Source organism: Elgaria multicarinata, chromosome 7 (genome assembly GCF_023053635.1).
Source record: "Elgaria multicarinata webbii isolate HBS135686 ecotype San Diego chromosome 7, rElgMul1.1.pri, whole genome shotgun sequence".
Taxonomy (NCBI): domain Eukaryota; kingdom Metazoa; phylum Chordata; class Lepidosauria; order Squamata; family Anguidae; genus Elgaria; species Elgaria multicarinata.
Genome location: NC_086177.1, coordinates 64,067,700 through 64,089,164, shown reverse-complemented (window position 1 = coordinate 64,089,164; position 21,465 = coordinate 64,067,700). Strand labels below are relative to the sequence as shown.

General features: G+C 42.2%; 1 protein-coding gene across 1 annotated transcript in view; it reads right to left on the bottom strand.

Moving 5' to 3' along the window:
- Positions 1-20,433: 20,433 nt before the first annotated feature.
- The window catches only part of LOC134401110 (chloride channel protein D-like), a 64,655-nt gene continuing 63,623 nt past the window's right edge, over positions 20,434-21,465 (bottom strand). The window contains exon 15 of the mRNA XM_063129833.1: positions 20,434-20,920. Coding sequence (XP_062985903.1) covers positions 20,690-20,920 — 231 coding nt within the window. The 3' untranslated portion in view covers positions 20,434-20,689. The remainder of the gene's footprint in view (positions 20,921-21,465) is intronic.

The following is a 21,465-nucleotide window of genomic DNA, read 5'->3' as shown; positions in this document are numbered from 1 at the left end:
CAATGGGTCTGTCTTTAGTGGAGCTAACACTGAGTACATCTCATGGACTATAATTGCTAAACAGTATTATGCACTTTATCCTATGTTTCAAGTAGTCCCACTTGTATCAGAAAAGCTACTCAAAGAGCAAGACAGCATAGGAATCTGATCTGTTTATACCGTTTGCAACTAATGGCTTTGCAGCTTGATCATGTGATGTATACTCCCACTGACTGCGAATTGATTGTCAGAGGACTGACCACAGTACAAGTTTTCCCTAAATAAAAACTGCCAAGTCAAGTCTGCTTTTCAAGCACACAAAAGGATAGATATATATATATTCCAAAAAGAGAAGAACTCCAATCTTGGCCCCTTGAGCCTGATCATTTTGTCAGTTGCTTGTATTCCATTGACTTTGGGCTCTGAATCTATTACTCCCCCTACATACACACGCACACACAGAGATTGGATTACCTGCCAGTTTAGGAAATTGCCTTACTGGCTGTAAAAGAGAAAAGAAAAGGAAGAAAGTGGTACTCTCCCCCACCAAGACCATGAGCAACCCACAAAGGGAAAGAGCTCAGAAAATAATACCTTAACGTGTTGTTGTTTTAATAAATTGACGTTTCACTGGCATGATTATGTGCCAGAAGTGAATTTCATTATCTGGCTATGTGAATGAAATGAAAAAGGTTGCAGTGCATAGTTAGGGTCATAACCTTGGCCCCTTCAGTCGTGACATTGTGTGTTATCCACTGAGGACCTTTCCTGACAATTGGTACAGTCTGACAGAAGTTAGCTTTGGTTCATACATCCAGCAGTCTCTACACAACAGCCGATAGGCTCACAATCCAGCCAGAATCACATGGACGAAATGGGAATGTCATTAATCTATGCTTCAATGCGAGGGCCGGGGAACACAACCATCACATGCTGTGTTTGTGTAAATTGCATACATACACACACACACACACACACACACAATCCTGGCTTGGTTGCAAGCCGACCCAGGCCATCATAAGACATTTTGCTGCCTGAGGTGAAGATGGAGACCCTTCCTGCATTCCATGTACAGAAAACAACTAGATACACAGTTGAACCCTATTTCAACTCTGACAATGGTATACAGTGTTCTCCTTGTCACCTGAGGACAGCAGGGTTAGGAACCACAACTCCGTCCTCCAACACCTCATCACTGCTCCCTGCCCACAGCATCTGCTGCCTGAGGCAGCTGCCTCACTCTGACAAATGGCAGGGCCGGCTCTGAGCCCAACGGTAGCCCCACACCTGCACAGAGACCATTGCCAGAGGGCAGCCTCTGCATGAACCAGACCCAAATCTTACAGAAACCAACAGGACTTAAATTAGTCTCAGCAATTAAGGCCACAGTTCTCTTGCTTACAGCTGAACACTGCGAGATTCTCTTCTAAGTAAACAAGAGCCGAGTTGGGCCGTGCCAAGTCCCGTTTCACTCTTTCAATGGAACTTAGCTGCAACTAATGTTTTTCATTTTGTCAGATGTTGCACCCACACCCAAGGCGCATGTTAAACTAGAGCTGCAACTTTATTAACTCTTAACGTAGGAGACCTGCAACAAATATGGAGCCGAAAGGCAGCCTTCAAACCCTGAGTTTCAGGTCTATGGGGATTCCCCTACTGAGGGTCTCTAGGTGCTCCCCAGGGAACGCATTCCCTCTCGTCTTTTCCCCATCTGGCCCTGCCAGTTGTGACCAGATATGGATAGGCTAGGGTGGGGTGGGGAGGCTGTGGCCTATCAGTGGCTGTCAGACTACAACTCCCATCATCACCAACCATTTGCTATACTGGCTGGGACTGATGGGATTTGGACTCCAAGGTCGTCTAGAGGACATTAGGTTCCACACCCTTAACCTAACCTATCCAACCAACTATCTCACCTCTGACTAGACAACACAGGAAAGGCAAAAAATGGCCTTAGTCCACAGGCAATCCATATTCAAAGGGAGAAATTCCCACTCAAACCATATGTGATCAGCTAAGCTTGCACTGCATTCAGGGTGGGCAGGTGCCAAAATAAATATGCCCATGGAGGGCAGCATGAGGGTTATAGTATATTGTCTCCACTCATTTCTTCCTTCCTGCTCCCTCCCCACTGGCTAGGGCCTCTGAGGTGTGTGAGCTAAGCCAATGGCCCTACCAATGTGCTTTGCCTCTCCCTGAGGCAACACAATGCAACTCCCTAAGTGCTTCAAAGTTGGCATGTGCGTGTTTGGAAAATGGAGCAATATTGAGGTGATCTCTAAAAGGGTGGGCAACAAGCAACCCATAGGCCACACGCACCCTTGCCCCTCCCCCAAAACTTAAAGTGTTTGTCAAGGGGGAAATGTCATCCCTATCGGCTATGGAGTGCCCAAATGGCCAGATTTTGGAAACAAGGGGATGTGTAATTTAATTACCTTGATTCATCTTCCTTTAGTTTAACGCACGCAGCATGGTTAGTCAACAGTGTTTAAAGGGTGAAAATGTGTCTCTAATTCTGAAACTCCACTTGCCACCAAACAGAGCTACAGGAATAGCCGTGTTCATTTCAATTCAAGGATTACTTTATTACTGATTTTATTGTTTCTAAAACAAAATGGAGCAAGAGCATGAAGAGAAAAAGGAGGCCTCTCTCAACTAGTGAGATTGTGGTTTTCTTCCAACTGGAATTCTGATAGAGATCTCTTCCACATATAAATAAAAGCAGAGCACTTTTTGTACTGCAATATATTTTTGCAACGCTACAGTTTCTCACAATGTCATTTTGAAAGGGTGCTTGGCTGCAAACCTTCCCACAGATGAAAATAATCTGTCTTCCCCTATGAATGTATTACTCCACACACCATATAAATTTTCAGAAGAAGCATGAGAAGATGGCACTAAACTGAAGACCACAGAATCAGACAGAAGGGTCCTAACAGCATCTAGCCCAAACTTTTCACTAAGAAAGAATTATCGATATATTCACACCACCTACTGATTAACCCATACTAACCAGAGCAAAAACAGCAACAACTTTGGGAAGACTCAGGATGGGGTAGAACAAAGGGAACCAGTAGCTTGACTCTCAGGGACCTTCCTCTGGGTTCCTGGCTACTTGATTGAATTAAATCTGACTAAACATTACAAAAGTTATGCTTTGGAGAGACAACTAGATAGAGTTACTTAGAAGAAAAGGATATACAGGTGATGCTTCGAAGATGCTTCAGGATTGGACCATGGGGCTTTCTATGTATTTTAAAAGCCCCACAGTGGCTGCAGGGTGGCACTGCATCAATTATACGATGCAGCCACCAATTCTCAGCCACCATGGGGCTTTCCCGTGAAGTTGCATGTTTAAAAAGTCAGGGACTCACCCCAACATTTTATGCTGGAGTGAGGTCACCATGGCTGTTCCGGCATCTGACCTCACTCGGCATCGAGCCAGGGGTGTTCCCAGGTGGAAAGCAACATGGGAAGCCAGGAGGGGGGCAGGCCCGGTGAGCCAAATGGCTACCAGAAAGCCCACGATAGCTCCTGGGCCAGATCTACACCGAGCAGGATATAACATTTTGAAAACATTTTGAAAATGGTATATTGAATATGTCCTAGCAGGATCTACACTACTCCTTTCAAATGGTTGATAACAGTAGTGACAAATGTTGGGGCCCAGGACACACTCCATAGATGGTTATCAAAACATTTTCAAAGTATTATATCCTGCTTGGTGTAGATCTGGCCCTAGGCCTGAACAGTTGTCAAAACCATTATAAACCATTATAAAGCAGAAGTGTAGATCCTGCCCTTCTATCTGGATTACCCGCGGCCACCCCTCAGCAGTGAAAGCGTGAGTTTTCCCCCAAAGTGGTAGCAACTCGCCACCATGAAGGCAGCCCCCGTGTTTACCACCAAGGCTTTAGAATGGCCAATTTTGAAGGTACACTCAAAGGTTGCTTGTCTACAGTGGTGACCTAGCAGTCAGGAAGGCATTTGCATTTATTCAGTTGCCAAACTTTGCATATAATATATAATACTGCTGCTGGAGGGCAACTATTTTATCTCAATTAAGGTAGAGAACATACAGATGATGAACTTCATTTACAACAAAGGCAGGTAGCTCCAGTGTTCTACCCATGGGATCCTCGTACACCTAGCTGCCACAAGACTCTTGCCTCTGCCACCTTTCCCAGAGCAGAAGACATGTGAGAGAGGGTGTTAAGGTGATGCCAACAAAAAATTCAAATCCAAAAGCCATCATGGTTGAGCTTAATAGCAGTATGGTTCCTGTTTTAGACATATGGGGGGGGGGTTCAGTCTCCTGGCATAGATAGGGTAGTGTGGCAATTCTGCTTTGTTATATGTCATGCTCCTATCAAGAGCATCTGCAACTTACTAGAGCAATATTATTAACACAGAGATTAACTGTAGATGAGAATCAGATCCTACGTACTGTGCAGTTTTAGGCTCTTAGATTTTGAAAGTCTCACAGCAAGGGGTTCTCATCGATTCAGCCTGAGTTTTGTGAGGCTGAGGACTGTTTCAGTCTTTAACATTTGCTTTTACATTGAATGTTAGTGCCAGAACTGAAATAAGGCTGAAAACCCCAGGCATCAGAAAGACACAAATCAGGAAAATATGATGAACAATCCTCAGGGAAGGATTTATTGTACTACTACTTCTTTTTTTAGTATTCAATATGGTGCATGGGGAAAGGGTTGTTTAAAGTCAGCCATCTGTCTTTGGTTTATTGTTTTTTAGTGTATTATAATGAGAAATAATCATTTTAAGACTAAAAATAATCTGTAAACTCAAGTTGTATTTCAGGAGTTCTAATTGATGCTGTAAAGGGCAATCTATCTAGTTTTATTGCACCTATAAGCATTTTGTTATGGGGGAGGGTGCAGTGCCATATGATGCAACAGACCTACACAAAACAGGACATGATACTTAGAAAATGTTTTGAACACTATATGTAGCATGTGGGCTTTATGTCCTGGGCCCCAACAGTTGTCACTACTGTTATTAACCATTTTAAAGCAGTGATGTAGATCCTGCCATTGTCTCAAGACACCAGGGCAATCCTCACACTACAAGAGCCCCAATAACTGATTTTCTTCAGGGCCAGGCCTGCAGGACTGGGGAGTGTGGGGAAAGGATATGTGAAATCTGTCTATAGTCCTAAGTGTTGCATTTTTAGGATATGCTGGCACTCATTCTTATGCAGACACCAGCCTTACAAACCCTGTAAACCTAATTAGCCTGTTATACACATTTTCTCAATCATCCCATCCTCGACCCTAGCTTCGCTCTTTCTCTCCCTCTCACACCTCTCACTATTTATTCCTCCTCCCAGCCCCTAACCTTCCCCTCTTTCTCCCTATCCCCTCCTTGTATTCTTCTCTCTCTCTCTCTCTCTCTCTCTCTCTCTCTCTCACACACACACACACACACACACACAGAGAGAGAGAGAGAGAGAGAAGGGAATGGTGTGATGAACCTGGGCTTTATGGATAAAAATGTATTTAAATAAAATGAAGTTTCAAGTACTCTCCAAGCTTTAGAGCATGAGCATTTTGTATTTTAACAGCACAATGTGGCTATCCAGAAATAAGTTCTATGGGGATTACTCCCAAGTAAGTTTGTAGAGCGGGGAGAGGGAGCCTCCAGCTTGGATATTTTCCAAAATTCAGAGATGTTCTACACTGAAGAGTCTATCAATTTGGTAAATATGCCCATGCAATAACTCTACAGGTAGAAGGAGGTTGGTCTGTATGAAGGAAATGAAGGGGACAGAACCATGCTACAGAGGCTAGTTTAATGTTATCATGGAAATTGCTATAATAATACCTATGGTGTTTTGCAGGGAAACATATTCATAATCTTCAATGAGCTCTCCAGGTGCCAGTGCCAAAATTGCAATGGTCTCTCTTCTAAAGGATGAGTCAGCAAATTCCATAAAAGTTCCTCTGTGGTTGTTGTTGGCAAAATATTATCTACAGACCAGTGGTCAAAAATCAAAAACATATGGATGACTGCTTTAATGCTATTATTATGACCAATCATGTATGTGGTCCCCTTAAATGCATGCTATGCTCCTCCAGAAAAGTGTAATACATGTTTCTCCTAATTCTGGACTGCTGTAAGACAAATGCATGGCTAAAAGACAGAGTGCTGAAGAACAGAAAAAATGGAGGTCAGAACATCAAAGAAAGGCTTATTTAGAAGAGACCAAAATTGGGTCTCATTTCTGCCACCTGTTACCATGTGCTATGTATGATGTGCCTTGTTTTCATCATCATGACTTGCCCATAGCTTATAGGGTAGGCTAAATATCTAGGAAATGATTTACCAATACACACACACAGAGGATGTGGTTTGCTAATTGCTATGCTATTGTACCACCCCAAAACATGATGTTGCATTGACATCATAACTGGATATGCAAATACAAATGCTTAAGATTGGAGTATAAACAAGAGTGTCCTCTGGGGGCAAAAAACAGAATGCATAAAGAAGGAAGTGCAGAACAGAGGTTAGTGTTGGGTCTGCACTGACAGGAAGCTGTGGTGTAGGGGACCCAGGGCTCACAGCACTGGGACTTTTTGGTTAGCAGGGACACTGGTGTCATCTGTCACCCACCTGCCCTCACAGGGCAGTGTCCAATGGGGCACTTACACCTCTGCCGATTCCCTTGTGCTCCATTACTTCTGTTGCACAAGCGGTGGGTCCCCACAGTTCCATGGCACCAGCAGGACCTGCTGCTTGCGCAACAGAGATTTAGCACTTCCAAAAGGAACCCCTGAAACAAGTGGGGCCGTTCAATTAGGGCAAGTCACAGAGCTCCCTTCCGTGAGCCACACCAACCTGCTCCATTCAAGAAGTAAGCATTTTGGCTCATTTCTGGTTGCCCCAAAAGCACTAAATCTTCCTTCTACAAGTGGTGGGTCCCACTTGCAGATGGGATTGGCAGGGCGCAAGGGACTCAGTGGAGGTGTAAGCGCCCCATTGGATTCCACACAGAATTTCCTGTTCCCTCTGAGCATAGATGAAATCCTCACAGTAAGGTGGGGAGAGAATTTTCTCAGCAACTCTATATAGTTGTGAGCAAAGTATTCTGGGGTGGCTTGAATGGGCAACTAAGACCCAATAGTTTTTATAAAAGACCTGATCCTAGTGAAGATGAGGACTGCTAAAAATGGAGGTTGTTTATACATGGGAAAAGCCGCTGCGAAACCATCCCGGGGCTTTCCTCCAAAGCTCCAGAGTAAAAAAAAAATCTGGAGTTGCGGCAGAGGCATGGCCGGGCGGATGGTGACCCCGATTGGTCGCCATCCACCCAGGCATGGGGGGGGGTGAGCCAAATGGCTGCTGAAATGCCCCCACACTTCATCTGGTGTGGGTAGAAGTAAAGTTCTAAGATTCCTTTGGCAAGAAAAGCCCTACAAGGTAAAAGCCATGGAGGGACTGGCAGCTCTGGTGGTGGCGGTGCAGGCACCGGCAGCACCTCCTCCAATGGATGGATGTAAAGCCCCATGCTCACCCCACAGGAACGAAACCGCAGGGTTTTGGTGGCTCACGGTGCCAATGCATTGTCCAGACAGGTCCCTGGTTTATTGAAATGTATCAATACAGCTGCCGAAATTTTTGGACTCTCCATGTGGGCATGGCTTTCATGGTGAATCATAGAGTAGTAGAGTTGGAAGGGACCTATACGGCCATCGAGTTCAACCCTCTGCTCAATGCAGGAATCCACCTCCAAGCATACCTGGCAGATGGCTGTCCAGCTGCCTCTTGAAAGCCTCTAGTGTGGGAGAGCCCACAATCTCCCTAAGTAATTGGTTCCATTGCCATACTGCTCTAAACCTGGACACCAGGTTTTCCTGGTGTCCAGCCAGAATCCGGCTTCCTGTAACTTGAGCCCATTATTCCATGTCCTGCATGATCGAAAAGAGATCCTGGCCCTCCTCTGTGTGACAACCTTTCAAGTATTTGAAGAGTGCTATCATGTCTCCCTTCAATCTTCTCTTCTCCAGGCTAAACATGCCCAGTTACTAAATAAATAAATTACTTCAGTCTCTCCTCAAGGGGCTTTGTTTCCAAACCCCTGATCATCCTCATTGGCCTCCTCTGAACCCCTTCCAGCTTATCTGCATCCTTCTTGAAGTGTGGTGCCCAGAACTGGATGCACTTTAAAATTTGCCACTACATCAGTGCCAGCAGGACATGAGAGTTATATCACATACCAATATTGGTTTAATCAGTCGTGCTTATGCATGTCTAAAAGGAATTACTTCCAAGTAAATGTTAGGAATTGCAACCTAAATGCCGTGGGTTACTTTCCCCATCCCACCCCCAATCAAAAGAATTGTCATTATCTCCTGAGAATCCAAGAAAAAAAGGATATCTTAAAAAGATACACTCAGATCAATTAGTAATTGTAACAGCAAATCACACACACACACACACATATATCTCAAACATTTGAAAACTCCACTTTAGTTCTTTGCCTTATAGAAACTGATAGTACATTCATACATAAACCTAAATGAAGGATGCAATCCTAAACATACATGCTAGGTAGTATCCCTATCAATAGGTCTTACTTCTGCATAAACATACTGGGAATTGTGCAGTTATTCTGCCATTTCTATATAATCATAGTATGGAAAGCTTTGATAGGGGATTTTTTTATTCAATGCGTTTCCTACGGTCTGAAATCCATGTTGGCTTGATTAAGTACTGCAAGACTATGAGCATCAAACTCGAAGTGCATTTCAAATCCAGATAATTTTAAATGCACTTTAAAACAGAACTTGTAAAGGTTACATTAATTTCCAGGTCCACTGAATTAAGACTGCAAAGTAAAAAACAAACAAACTTGCCTTTCATTAAAATGAGAAAGGTCACCTGGAAGTTTCTTTCTTTCTTCACCATGCCCGAATTTCTTATCATTTATTTTAAAATTAAGCAAAGTAACAGGCTTTAAATAAAATTTAAACATGCAGTGTTTTTAATAATATATCCTCAAATGACTTACTCCCCAGTAAGTGCATATAGGATAGTAGTGCTGGGAGCAACCCCCATTGAACACTGTGGGACTTACTTCCAAGCAAACATGCAGGGATTACATTGTACTGCCTTCTCTGCTTTTAATATAAGCAGTTATTGCCAATTGGGACCTCTGCCATTATCTCAGAAGAAAAGTATGTGTAATAAAGTTTTAACACAAATATTTTTCATTACCTGTTTTCACACTAGACATTTAAATTTTGAAGTTCATAACATTTATTTTAATTCCATTGTTCACCCCAACTACAAGATTATACCCTGGGGAAATAACAGACCATCAAACAAAGACTGTAGAGGAAGCGCTCCTAAGTCTTTTTAGGGTGACACCACAGCAAATTGCTTACAAAACATGGCTGTTTATAAGAAAGGTTACTGGACAAGCTTTTACAAATCTTGAATAGATGATTAAGTGAAGATGAGAGTTTCTTGCACACAGTCCAACAAAGAGCTGCTTAGAAAGAAGTCCAAGTTGCCACTCCATCACACATATTTGCTGCTTTTGTACAGAACGGTAAGCCAAGATTCTGGAAAATCGCTTACTGTCGCTGAGCTATGTGCTGGTGCATACAGCCCATTCACTCCTGCTTGGCTCCTCCTACTAAAACAGCCAACTAAACAAACCAGAAGTGGTATGTTTAGTATATTGTCTGATCCTGGCTTGTTGCTTCCAAACAAACCAAGATTCATAAACGCAGAACAAATCTTGGTTTACAAATCCTGAGTTGTTTGGGTTGAACAAAGCCACAACCCCTGGTTCAGATGACACACTAAACAGGGTGGGCAACTTGTAGCTCATCTTTCCCTTACCATTGGCTATGATGCCTAAGGCTGATGGGAATTGTAATCCAAAAATCTGCAGGGTTACAGGGTGTGTGTCCCCTACACTAGTCTGTCATGCCCTATCTGGTTGAAGATTCATCTGATGAAGAAGAGGAGGGGGAGAGCCAACACAACAGGCTGCAGCCAGAGCCAGGTGAGGAACTGGAATCTTCAGCTGACAGCCCTCCATGGAACCATTAGAAGAGCAAACTGGCCTCTGCAGTGCCATTCCTGAACTCCCCCAAATGCAGGAATCAGAGCCTGAGATCATTCATCCCACTAACCAGCGTAGGCTCAGACGTAAGCAGCAAAAGAACAAAAAGAAGGCACAGCATGGTGCCTCCCTTAAAAGCAACATGCTGACCTAATTAGCTAGCTGTGCTGATTAATGACCAGCTATAAATCAGCACAGCTGAAGAGAGGTCTCTGCTGCAAACAACAGTGCTTTAATCCTTGTGCTTTGGCTTGCCATTCTAGGTCTTTGCAGATTCCTAGACTTTCAGCTACCCATCTGGACCATTCTCTTCAATGTCCCCTGACTGACTTTGATGCTCAGTACAACTGATTCCTGTGGACTGAAGTATGGACTGCTTTGGTCTCACCTCTGTCTTCTCCTGCTAACCATACTTGGAATCTCATGTATGACCTGGACTGGACTGGTGTCTCTCTTTGTGACTCCTGGGTCTATCTGAGCCTTGACTTGGGCACTTGCCAGCCTTGAAGCAGGACATAAACAAACCATTTTTCTTTTGTTTAGCTGATCATACTGGTCATATTAGAGGAAGGAGCACTACACACAGCTTGTTCACAGCATTCTGTTTGATATGAATGCAGCCGCTAAGGTGCAAACACACGGATAAACCAATTACACAGATGTAATTGGTTTATCCATCTGAAAGAGCCCTGATAGCGCATTTGTAAAGAAAAAGCAGCCTCATGAAGTTGGAACTTTGACTTGAGAAATGGTGGAGTAACTGCAGAAAAGGCCCCACTGATAAGTGGGGTCTCAGCAGCCGCCCTGCCTAAATTCAGTTTTAACAACCTCAGGAGGGAGGGGAGTCATGCAAGGAGAGGCAATCTCTGAAAGATTCTGGTGACAAGTCATTATATCCCAGCCCCATTACCAGCTCAGTGTGAGAGACCACATGCTTGACATACAGAAGGTCCCAGGTTCCATCCCTGGCATCTCCAGGTAGGGCAAGGAAAGAATCCTGCCTGAAACTCTAGAGAGCCACTGTCAGTCAGTGTCAACAACACTAGATTAGATGGACCAATGGTCTGATTTAGAATAATCCTGTGTTCCTAGCTAAACTACTCTTAGCAGTGAGCAACAGTTTTCTACTCACTTAACTACGACTGTCTTTTTCCCTTGCTGCTGCTTATGCCAGAAACAACTCCATGGATCTACTTCTTTACTTTCTTTCAGACATCTTTTGAAGTGAAGGAAGCCTTTTCCATAGTTCTTTGAGTCGGCAAAGCATGGGCAGGAGAGCAGAATCATGGCGCTCTCCCCCCATTCCCAGACTTCAAACATTAATGTGAAGGACGGAATTGTAACTACATGCAAAGAATTCCTGATTTTGTGGAGAGAGCCATATGCATGTACAGCTGTATATATGTTAGGGTGACCAAACGTCCGGATTGGCCCGGACATGCCCGGAAATCCCACCCCCAAGCGGGAACCGGGGGGAGATTTCAAAATCCCCCCAAATGCCCGGGAAAATTGCGGTCCTGCGCGGCCACCCTTACTTTCCTGCAGCTGTTTTTTCAGTTGCAGTGGTGGTGGCCGGCGGCCATCTTGAATCTCGCAAGAATCGCGTGAGTTGTTGGCTGCTGGCTGGGTTTGGGAACTCTCGCGAGACCCAGCCAGCAGCTGAAAACGCGCGTGATTCCCATGCTGCGCCGGGTCAGTGGAGAAGAGGACTAGGGAGAGGCGGTGGGTGAGTGCCACTGGCCTGGGCCTTGGTCTGCTGCCGCCGCTTGTGCTGCTGTCGCCGACCTCCTGCTGCTTTTGCCGCCGGCCCGCCGCCGCAAGACACGGCGGCGGAACAATCAGCAGCAGACCAAGGGCCCAGGCCAAAGAAGCGAGGCAGAGGCGGCGCGGTGGTGGAGGACCCATCTACACAAAACCTAAGTATATGCTAATGCACTTGTACACATTCATTTCATGCTACCCTTGCCTCTCCCTCTGATATCTCCCCACTGTTAAAGTTTAGCCTCAATACACCTCAGAGCAGGGACTTGCATTTGCTGCTTACATTACTCTGTAACGTTCTATGTACAATGTGATGGTGCTGCACTGGTTAAATAACTAAGGGATACACTTCAAGTGTCATCAGATGAGCATTTTATCGCATGCTTGTTACTTCCCATTTACAGATGATTGCAGGTCCTTTTAATGATGTTGTCCACCTCCCATGCATGTCCCGCTCCTTCTGTCACAAAATAGACCCTTTTAAATCTATTTTTTGTTTTTTTAAATGGAAATGCCGCCATTTCCAGCTGTGTGCAGGAAAAACAGCATGATAAAAACAGCCACTGAATGGGCCATGTGGTCATTACTTCCTCTAATGCACTAATTAATAACAGCATTCTAGCAGATTATACATTCAAACAGTGGGATTGTCTTACCATTCATTTGTCACCTTTAACGCAAGCAAGGCCAAGCCCTCAAATCAGCAAATAGCACATAGCCCTTTCCCTGTTTAAAATTGATGTACACCAGCTATAGTCCATGAGATAATGAAATACTTCATGTTTTACTGGTAATGTATATGAGCTGCTACAAGAAGGGAACATCATTTTACAATCAAACACTTGGCAAAATTCAAATAAATTTCACAGCTTTAGTGAAAGTTCATTTTCCTCACTTAATCAGTGTCTTTTGAGAGCCATTTTTGCTTTCATTCACTTGGAAAGGGAATCTCTCTTTCTCTCTCTCTCCTCTCGCTGTGTGAGTTAGTGTGTCTCTTTTATTCTCCATTACATTTATATTTCCCTCTAAAATATATCACCTTGCCAAATTTAAACTTCTTTTCTAAGTGTGAGAATTGGGAAAGCTATTTCCCACCATTATTTTCAGTCTGGACTGAATATTTCTTAGTACCAGAAGTATAAATATTGAGCATATGATAAAGGATAAAATGAGACAATACTTTTATCTAAGCCAGCTAGTATTTACATTGCTGGAAGCAAGCCTTTTAAATTGTACAGAACATAGTAGCCATTAGTCAGCCTGGAGTACTCCAGACATCCTTGTGGTACAAATCCTTGTGTCAGAAATGTAAGCAGGGTCTGCTGTTTCTTCCACAGATAATTTTATGGCTGTCATTCATGCATTCCCACCCCTACAAGAAGAAAGGGGAAAGCATAAGATCCTGTCAGTGACTTTGGCACACATTCCTTTCCTCCCATGGGGGAAGACAAGAGGGGAAGATGTGCTGAGGACCTCTCCTCTTGGGCACTCAGCCAGGTGTTGCTTTCTCACCCCCAGATATTGTCTGCTCCAATGTGGAGAGAAATAGGAGCATATGTGGCTAATAGTAGGATGTGTTTTTTTCTTCCAACGTGCTCTCTACTCCTGTTGTGAGACGGGGGCAAGGAGAAGTGACTGAAATGTTTGTACTCCAGTTTGCTTCAGAATGTTCTCATCTGGTATAAGTACTTGTTCAGTTATAAAGACATTTTCTGCAGGCCTACAACTCCACTATTGTCATCCACTAACATAGTGATTTCAATGGTACAAAAAGAATTAGTAGTGCAACAGCTAGTACTGGCTAACTATGGCAGTTATGAAATCAAGCTCATTCTCATGACTTACCCAGCCTAAGAACGCTTTCTTAATGACATTTCCCTAAACATATTAATAAATGATGCATAGAGAAGAAGCCAGAAGATGCACTGAAAGAGTTAGGATCATGTGTCAAAGCTGATTTTCCACCCACCCACCCAGGAAGTTAATAAAGACAGCCATTGACCTGGTTCTCACATAATGACAACCCACAGTATAGGTGGGTTGTCGTTGAATCGTGGGTTGCCATTACATACAAACCCTGCACTATGGTTTAACTAAGGGTTGTTAACCAGGAACAAATCGGAGCTCACAATCCAACAACAAACCATCTTCCTGAGTTGTTTGTGGTTCACAGCCCATAACTAAACTATAGTGAAGGTTTTGCATGTAATGACAACCCATAAACAACCATACTCTGGGTTGTTGTTACATGCAAACGAAGCCACTCTATGCCTTTTCATAATGCAGGTGTAGATTCTGTTTTTAAATGCTTCTTTGTGTCACAAACGTCCTAAGCATGGAAGGCCAGGCTAGAATCCTTCTACCTAAAATATAAGCTTCCACATACAGGATGTTGTTGTTGCTGTTGTTGTTATTATTATTATTATTACTATTATTGAGAACATTCAAACATGTAATCTCCAAATGCATTCCAAAATGAAACAATGTGTGATGATTTAACAATCACACTTTTTAACAATGTGTGATGATTCTCCAACTTAGATTCATTACGTTTTCTGGAAGCTGCATTCATATATAAGGTATGTGCAGGACTCTTGCCAAATTACAAAGAAGTGCATTTGAAAGATGTTTCCCAAGTTATCTATTACATTCTGGAACAGATACTTTGGGGGGTGGAGAGACTGCATTTATTTCAGAAATAAAGCTAAAATTCCCGCATAAAGTTTCACCTGTGTTCCCAGCCATTAGTCCAGGAGTGAGCAACTTGTAGCCCTCCAAACGTTGTTGGACTGCAACTCCCATCATTTCTCACCATTGGCTATGTTGGCTAGGGTTGATGGGAGTTGCAGTACAACATCTGGTGGGGCATAAGTTGCCTACCCCTGCAATAGGCAAAAAGCTGGTAGACATCAGAGAACATTTTTATGCCCTAACACATATTTTAGAGATGATACCAGGCTAATTTTCCACTGCAAAGTAGAAGAGCCTTCTGAAAAGCCATTGTTTTGAATAAGCTGCACTGCAGTATATGGATAATTATATTCATAGGTCACAATTTAACCCTCTTCAGCCTCCACATTCCTTTTAATATTTTTGTACATGTGCAAAGCTTTTGGTACTTTGTTTTTATTGGGTGCATGGGCTTGAATTGTCAACATTCTACATATTGGCCACAGTTCTGGCAAAGAGTTAGGCACGCTTAAAACAAATCAATCCATAGAAATTTATCCATAATGTGCTACAATAATCCATGAACACCTAGCTAAATGTTTGGAATGATAAATAGGAGTGTAACTTATGAAGGGTTTGATTAACATGGAACTACATGGGGATCACATAATGGATTGAGACATTCAGATAGCTGAGGGCTGAATAATGATAATCTTTGATATCCATGAAACCTCAAATCAACAGCTTGCTTTGCAATATTGCATGTGTTGGCCTTAGACTTGACATAGGCTGATGTAGAAGCAGCCGTGAACCAACATGCAACAAATGTTCAGCAGATGTGCTACTGGCCTTGCTGTTTCAGTTCACTCAAAACGTTTTCCCCCCTGAGGAACGGAACAAGAAGTTGCTCCTTCGGAAAGACTGGACAAAGTTAAACTGAATAATCAGCATCTTTTAATAATGTTCTTTTTTAAAAAAAAAAGGCTTTTAAGGGTTAAGCAAATTGAGATTTTGAGTATCATACCCCTGGACATTAGTTCTACTTGTATCGTCTTTTAGCCTGGCAGAAAACTATTGAACATGATCCAAAAACGATAAACATCTACTGAGGTCATTTTTTTCAGTACTGTGGTGCTACAATTTCATTCAAACACTTTGGGCTGCTTGTGTGACTCATTCCGTTCATCAAGCGAGATTTGTGAACATGTTGGAAAGAGCGACATCTAGTGGTTCCTAGAGGCAGTTGGGTTTCAGGATAAATAATCCAAACTTTTACTAATGAAAAGGCTACAGGGGGGTGGGTGGGTGCGTGGGAAGGAACTAAGAGCAAATAAACAGGGACATATATTAGGAAGAAACAAGGAGGAAACACGCAGGAAACTCTGCCTTCTTTGAGAGTGTGCTTTGGTTTGGTGGTTTGGCATTTTCATCACCACCACATGACATGTCAGAATTGTTTTGCTGAAGGCAATAAATCTGATGCTAAAGCAGGTGAGTATATCCTCATGAACTAACCTGCCAGGGGAGGTTCGCTTTGGAGGAATGAGCTGTGGCATGTCAGCAATCATCCGACGGAAAGAAATGTGCCATCCTCTGAGGTCAATGCAAACAGTTCTATTTTATAACTGAAAATGGTCTCTCGCTTTCCTCTATGGACCGATAGGCATTGCCTCTGTCAGTTGTGGTCAGTCAAAAAGATGTTGCAAGCATTTATGGCCATCCGGCTTCTTTTAACTAACACTGCACAAACTGAATCAATGTAGATAAAGACATGAGAAGGGCCATGCTGGATCAGAGCAATGAGCCATCTAGTCCAGCACTATATTCAGTTACCAACCACAGAAAACCCACAAGAAGGATGTGAGTACACAGCACTCTCCCACCCGTGTTCCCCAGCAATGGGTGTACATAGGCATACAGCCTGTGAAACTGGAGGTAGCATGCAGCCATCAGGACTAGTAGCCATTGATAGCCTTCTCCTCCATGGATTTGTCTAACTCCCTTTTAAAGCCATCCGACTGGTGGCCATCACTACATATTGTGGTAGCAAATTCCATACTTTATGTGCTGTGTGAAGAAGTGGTTCCTTGTATCTGCCCTGAATCTCCCACCAATCAGCTTCATGGTCGACAGCTGGTTGGCCACTGTGTGAAAAGAGTGCTAGACTAGATAGACCCTTGTTCTGATCCAACATGGCTCTTCTTATGTTCTTACCTTCTCATGGGTTACTCTAGTTTCTGGCATTATGAGAGAGGGGGGAAAGGTCTCCCTATCCACTTTCTGCACACCATGCATAATTTTGTACAGCTCTAGAAGTTCAGAATCAATGTCTCAAAGAAGACATTAAACCCCACTTTGAAGCTCAAGTGGAGAAAACTACAGCAACTAATTCCCCCTCCCATAATGTCACAACTAGATTAAAGGAATGGTGATGCTGAAGGAAGAACTCCATCAAATGGTGCATCAGTGCCACGTCCTGCAACAAACTCACACTTCCTGTAAACATTATTATTTATCTGCTAGTGGTTCTGCTTCTAGCATAAGATCATTGCTCAACTTCATACTCTGCCAGTCATTTGTCTGGATAATCTTTTGCTCATCTATGTCATAAGAGTTCCCCCACCCACCCCATCCCACTTTATTACTTTGCTTGAATAAAAATCTAATAAAATTATTCATAAAATGAATCACATATTCCAGTAACGTTATGCACAAGGAACCTTTTAAATGAATTTAAGGATTTGTACACTGGGATGTGATCAAACAACTCCTATTCAGATTTTATTTACTAGTAAAACAACAGGAAAGATTTCCGTCATAAATATTGCACAACAATGCTACACGCTGAACTTACTTAACTCAGGGATAATGCTATTAACATGAATATACATGAAGACACAAACAATTTTTTAGTTGGTATCATCACACAACAAGCAAACAAGCCTCCTCATGGGGGCGGGGGACTGGCTTTAAAAAATGAAGAAAAGTCCAAAATCTATTTGTGTGAAGCTCAGTACTAGCCTCTGTGGTCATGATGTAACCCACGGGAAAATAGGCCTTTGTGGCCACTACCAAGGGGAGATGGGCATGCTGGGGCCATGGCATGTGGACACATGTTATGCCCGAACATCAAGGATGGAACCTAGAGTTCCATCCAGTGTGGTGACCCTCCCCCTTTCTATGGAACTCCCTGCCTCGCCTCCTGAAAACATCTTTATTCCAGCAAGCTTTCTTTGACCGACCAGCCACAGTTTTTATGAGTATGGTTAAGTCTGGATCCAACACATTGTTAGGGTGGGCAGGAGACACCCAGAGGTTCATCAGACAAGCGTTTTATTGCATGCTCACTACTGCCCACTTACAGTTGTGCGTGTGTCCTTCAGACGACGTCCACCTCCCATGTGCCTCCCACTCCTTCCGCCCGTTTTTCCATAGTAAAATAGACTCCTTTTAATCTGACTTTTAAAGCAGGATGTGCCACGAACTCCTGCTGTGTGTAGGAAAAGCAGCTTAATAAAAACAGGCTTTGAATGGGCCACGTGGTCTTTGTTTACTTCTGCTTTCCTCTCTGGGAAGAATGAGGAAGTGCACATAAGCAATCGTAAGGAAATGCAATTTACCCGTGTGATGACTAGAGATGTAAAATTTCTGGAAATTTTGAAGCCATGGGGAAAAAAACCTGGTGGTGTGTTGTTGTTTTCCCCCATTTGTGGGGGGGGGGGATGGGAATTTTCAGAAAAATTGAAAAAAATGCAATATTAGCACTTTCTACAGATTGAAAGTCACTTTGTTACTTTAGGAACATACAATGTAATTATGTACAAGTTGGTTTGGCATAAAATTATCACATTTGGTATATTAAAAGTATAATGTATTCAAACAATTATTACAAACTGAATTTTCTTTTTTCTTTTTTGTAACAAATGGATCTAACAAGCTCCTGAACTGTAAGGAACCCCTGAACTGTAAGGAACCTCTTTGGTTTTGTCAGTTTATGAGGAGCAGGCAAAAAATTTTTTTTTAAAAAATTAAAAAACCCAGAAGAAACCATCAACAAAATTATTTATGTCTCTGCTAGTCTTCCACAGTATCAAGCAGACATAAAGCACCCATTCCCATAAAAAGAACTGAGGAAAAAAGGGAGACCAAGACTCGATGAATATGAAATTTATCAGACTCATTTTCTGAGCTATAGCTATCACTATCAGTTTCAGTCTCTGTTTCAATGGCAGTTCCCCCTAGAGGCAGAAAAAGCATCATGCTCTTGCATTTGAGAGTTGTAATCTCAGTATGCAACCTAGGACTTGCTTGTCCTCAATGCACAGAAATTGTAATAATCTGATACTGTACATAGTTTTTAGAAATCATTTGGAGAAGTAAATATCTGAACACCTTGTCCTAAACATTTTATTCATCATGCTAAAATAAAACATTCTATAATCCATTTTTTCTTCATTTTTTTTTCAATTTTTCGGAAAAAAACAAAGAAGTTTTGGGGGGAAAACAGGGGGAAAAAATCCCTGATTTCTTTCTGGTTTTTTTCTGGCCCTTCACATCTCTAGGGATGATGCTCCTATTCTCCCCATATGTTGCAGGTTATACCATAGGGAAAGCTGGTGTACTGCAGTACATCTGCTAATATTTGGTGAAGCAGCTATCAGGCAATTAACCATCGCAAGTGTTGATTAGTGATAAACCTTTTGAGATTAAAAAAAACTATGCCAATTTCACTAAAATCCTATTTGGGAGTACTTGCTGAAAATGATTTAATTCTGTTGTTATGTACATTTACCATTATACTGCCTGAGAGCCAAAGAACCATGAAACTCATTCCTTTGATATGTCATGGGGATCCCTTCTTGAGGTTAGAAATCACATCCCAATGGGTACGTCCAAACCCTGGGTCACACCAGAAAACTCATCAGCTCGTGGCTGGTCTGTCATTATTCTTTTCTAAATCATAGTGCACTATGCCAGATAATTGATAAGCTTATATCAATATATTTAATAACTAATTTTCCATCTTAAATCAATGACACCAGACTCAGCATGACCTATTTTCTCTGATACTTCATTGGCTGTCATTCCTTGAATTAATGTATTCATTAGTGATAAAATGTCCACCCATCTCACTGGCCATGTAAAATAAAGTTCTGGTGTACAATTTTACTACTTGCTTGAAAGTGTCTCCAGTGCTACTACTACATGATTTGTATAAAAGCTCACAAAGGTGGTAATCAAATTTGAGAAATAAAGGTCTACTAGATCCCATTATTCAAAGATTATCAAAAGGTTTTCATTGAGATAAATTGTTTTTTAAATGTCATTTTCTTAATAAGAGAAGTTCATCGGGAGAGAGCATTCCCCCAGTATATTACATATATCTCAAGCTCTTTCCACTTTCTTAAGAGAAAGAAAAAGGTCTCAAAATCAGCTTTTTCTCTGCTTGTATTCATTTCAAATCAGCTAAGGATGTTAATAAACCTGAAGATACATTATTACTCAACAACTGCCAAGATGCTACTGAAATAATAAAGGTCCAGTGATCATTTCTCATCAAAAGTTTTCATAGCTTCTTCTCCCTTTGTCAAAATGTATTAATAATTATTATTTATCCTTATGGTGTATAATGTCTGCATTTTGTGAATGCTTTTATCTACAATTTTTATATCCTATTTGAGACCGGAATGACAAAGAACTATATAAAGCATGAACCCAACTGAGTGAACCCAAAGCCTTGATACTTTACTTAGTAATCACATTGTTTGTTGTGATATGGCAATTATAGGAATTGGGCACAGCCTATGTTTCATAAGTTGAAATGCATCCATTACATTTGGGTTGGGGAAACTCTTCAAAAAAGGACATTTATTTTTCTCTGTAATTTGAAGAATGTAGGGTTGCCTTTCTAGAAAGTAAAACAAAGGCTTGAGAAACTCTGCATTCCCCATTCAGATCCCTTCCCAGTAGAGACCAGTGGCTTGGTTTTAAGTGGGGCTATGAATCCATTCTGGGTTTCAACCAGAACCAGCCAGAACTCTAAAGGAGCTATCCAAGGTGCTGACCCCTGACCCCAGCACCTTGGATAACTCCTTTAGCGTTATGATTGGTTCTGAATGAAAACTAGAATGGATTCATAGCCTTACTGAAATCAGAGCCACCAGCCTCTACTGTCATTTCCTAGTCTAAAAGCTCATCATCAGAGTGAGGCTGCTGCAATGCCTGCTCGAGTCCCAGCTTCTCTTCCAGCTGGAAAGATATCAGGTCTTTCCTGGTGATAATGCCAACAACCTGGTTCTGCAAATCAACAACTGTCAGGTGGCGAAGGCCCAGGGACCGAAAGATGATGTATGTCCGCTGCAGTGAGAAATGAGCTTGAATTGACACTGCTGATTTGTTGATGTAGGGTTCCTGCAAAAGAAATAAAGGACACATTTAAAGAAAAGATTGTGACCTTACTAACATCTGTATTCCCACATAAAGCCAGGGGTAGCATAGCACCATTTTTAAAATCTTACTTGTACGTTAAAATTGTTTTTTTAAGAGCACATGATTATGAAGATTTCATTTTCCACTAGAAGGGTATTACTGGAATGTACACAGATCACACAGAGTAGAGTAGAGTAAAGTAGCTAAGGTTTGGCTCCATGGGTTCGTTCAAGCATTCTGCATGGAAATAATAAATTTCCACATATGTATGATGCGTTAAGATAGGTATTATTTACATAGCCATTTATGGCATCCTGTAATATTCTGGAATTGAGGCTTCATGAAAAGAAAAGAGAGTAAGACAGTCAATTAAAAATACCCCACCACCACCACAAAAAAATACAAAGTTTTCTGGCTGAGAAACCATCTCAGCTACAAGTTTTTCTGTGAGTGAGTAAAGCTAAGTGTCATTTCTCCCATTATATCCTTCTTATCCTGAAATTTACTCCATAGAGTCGGGAGGGGAG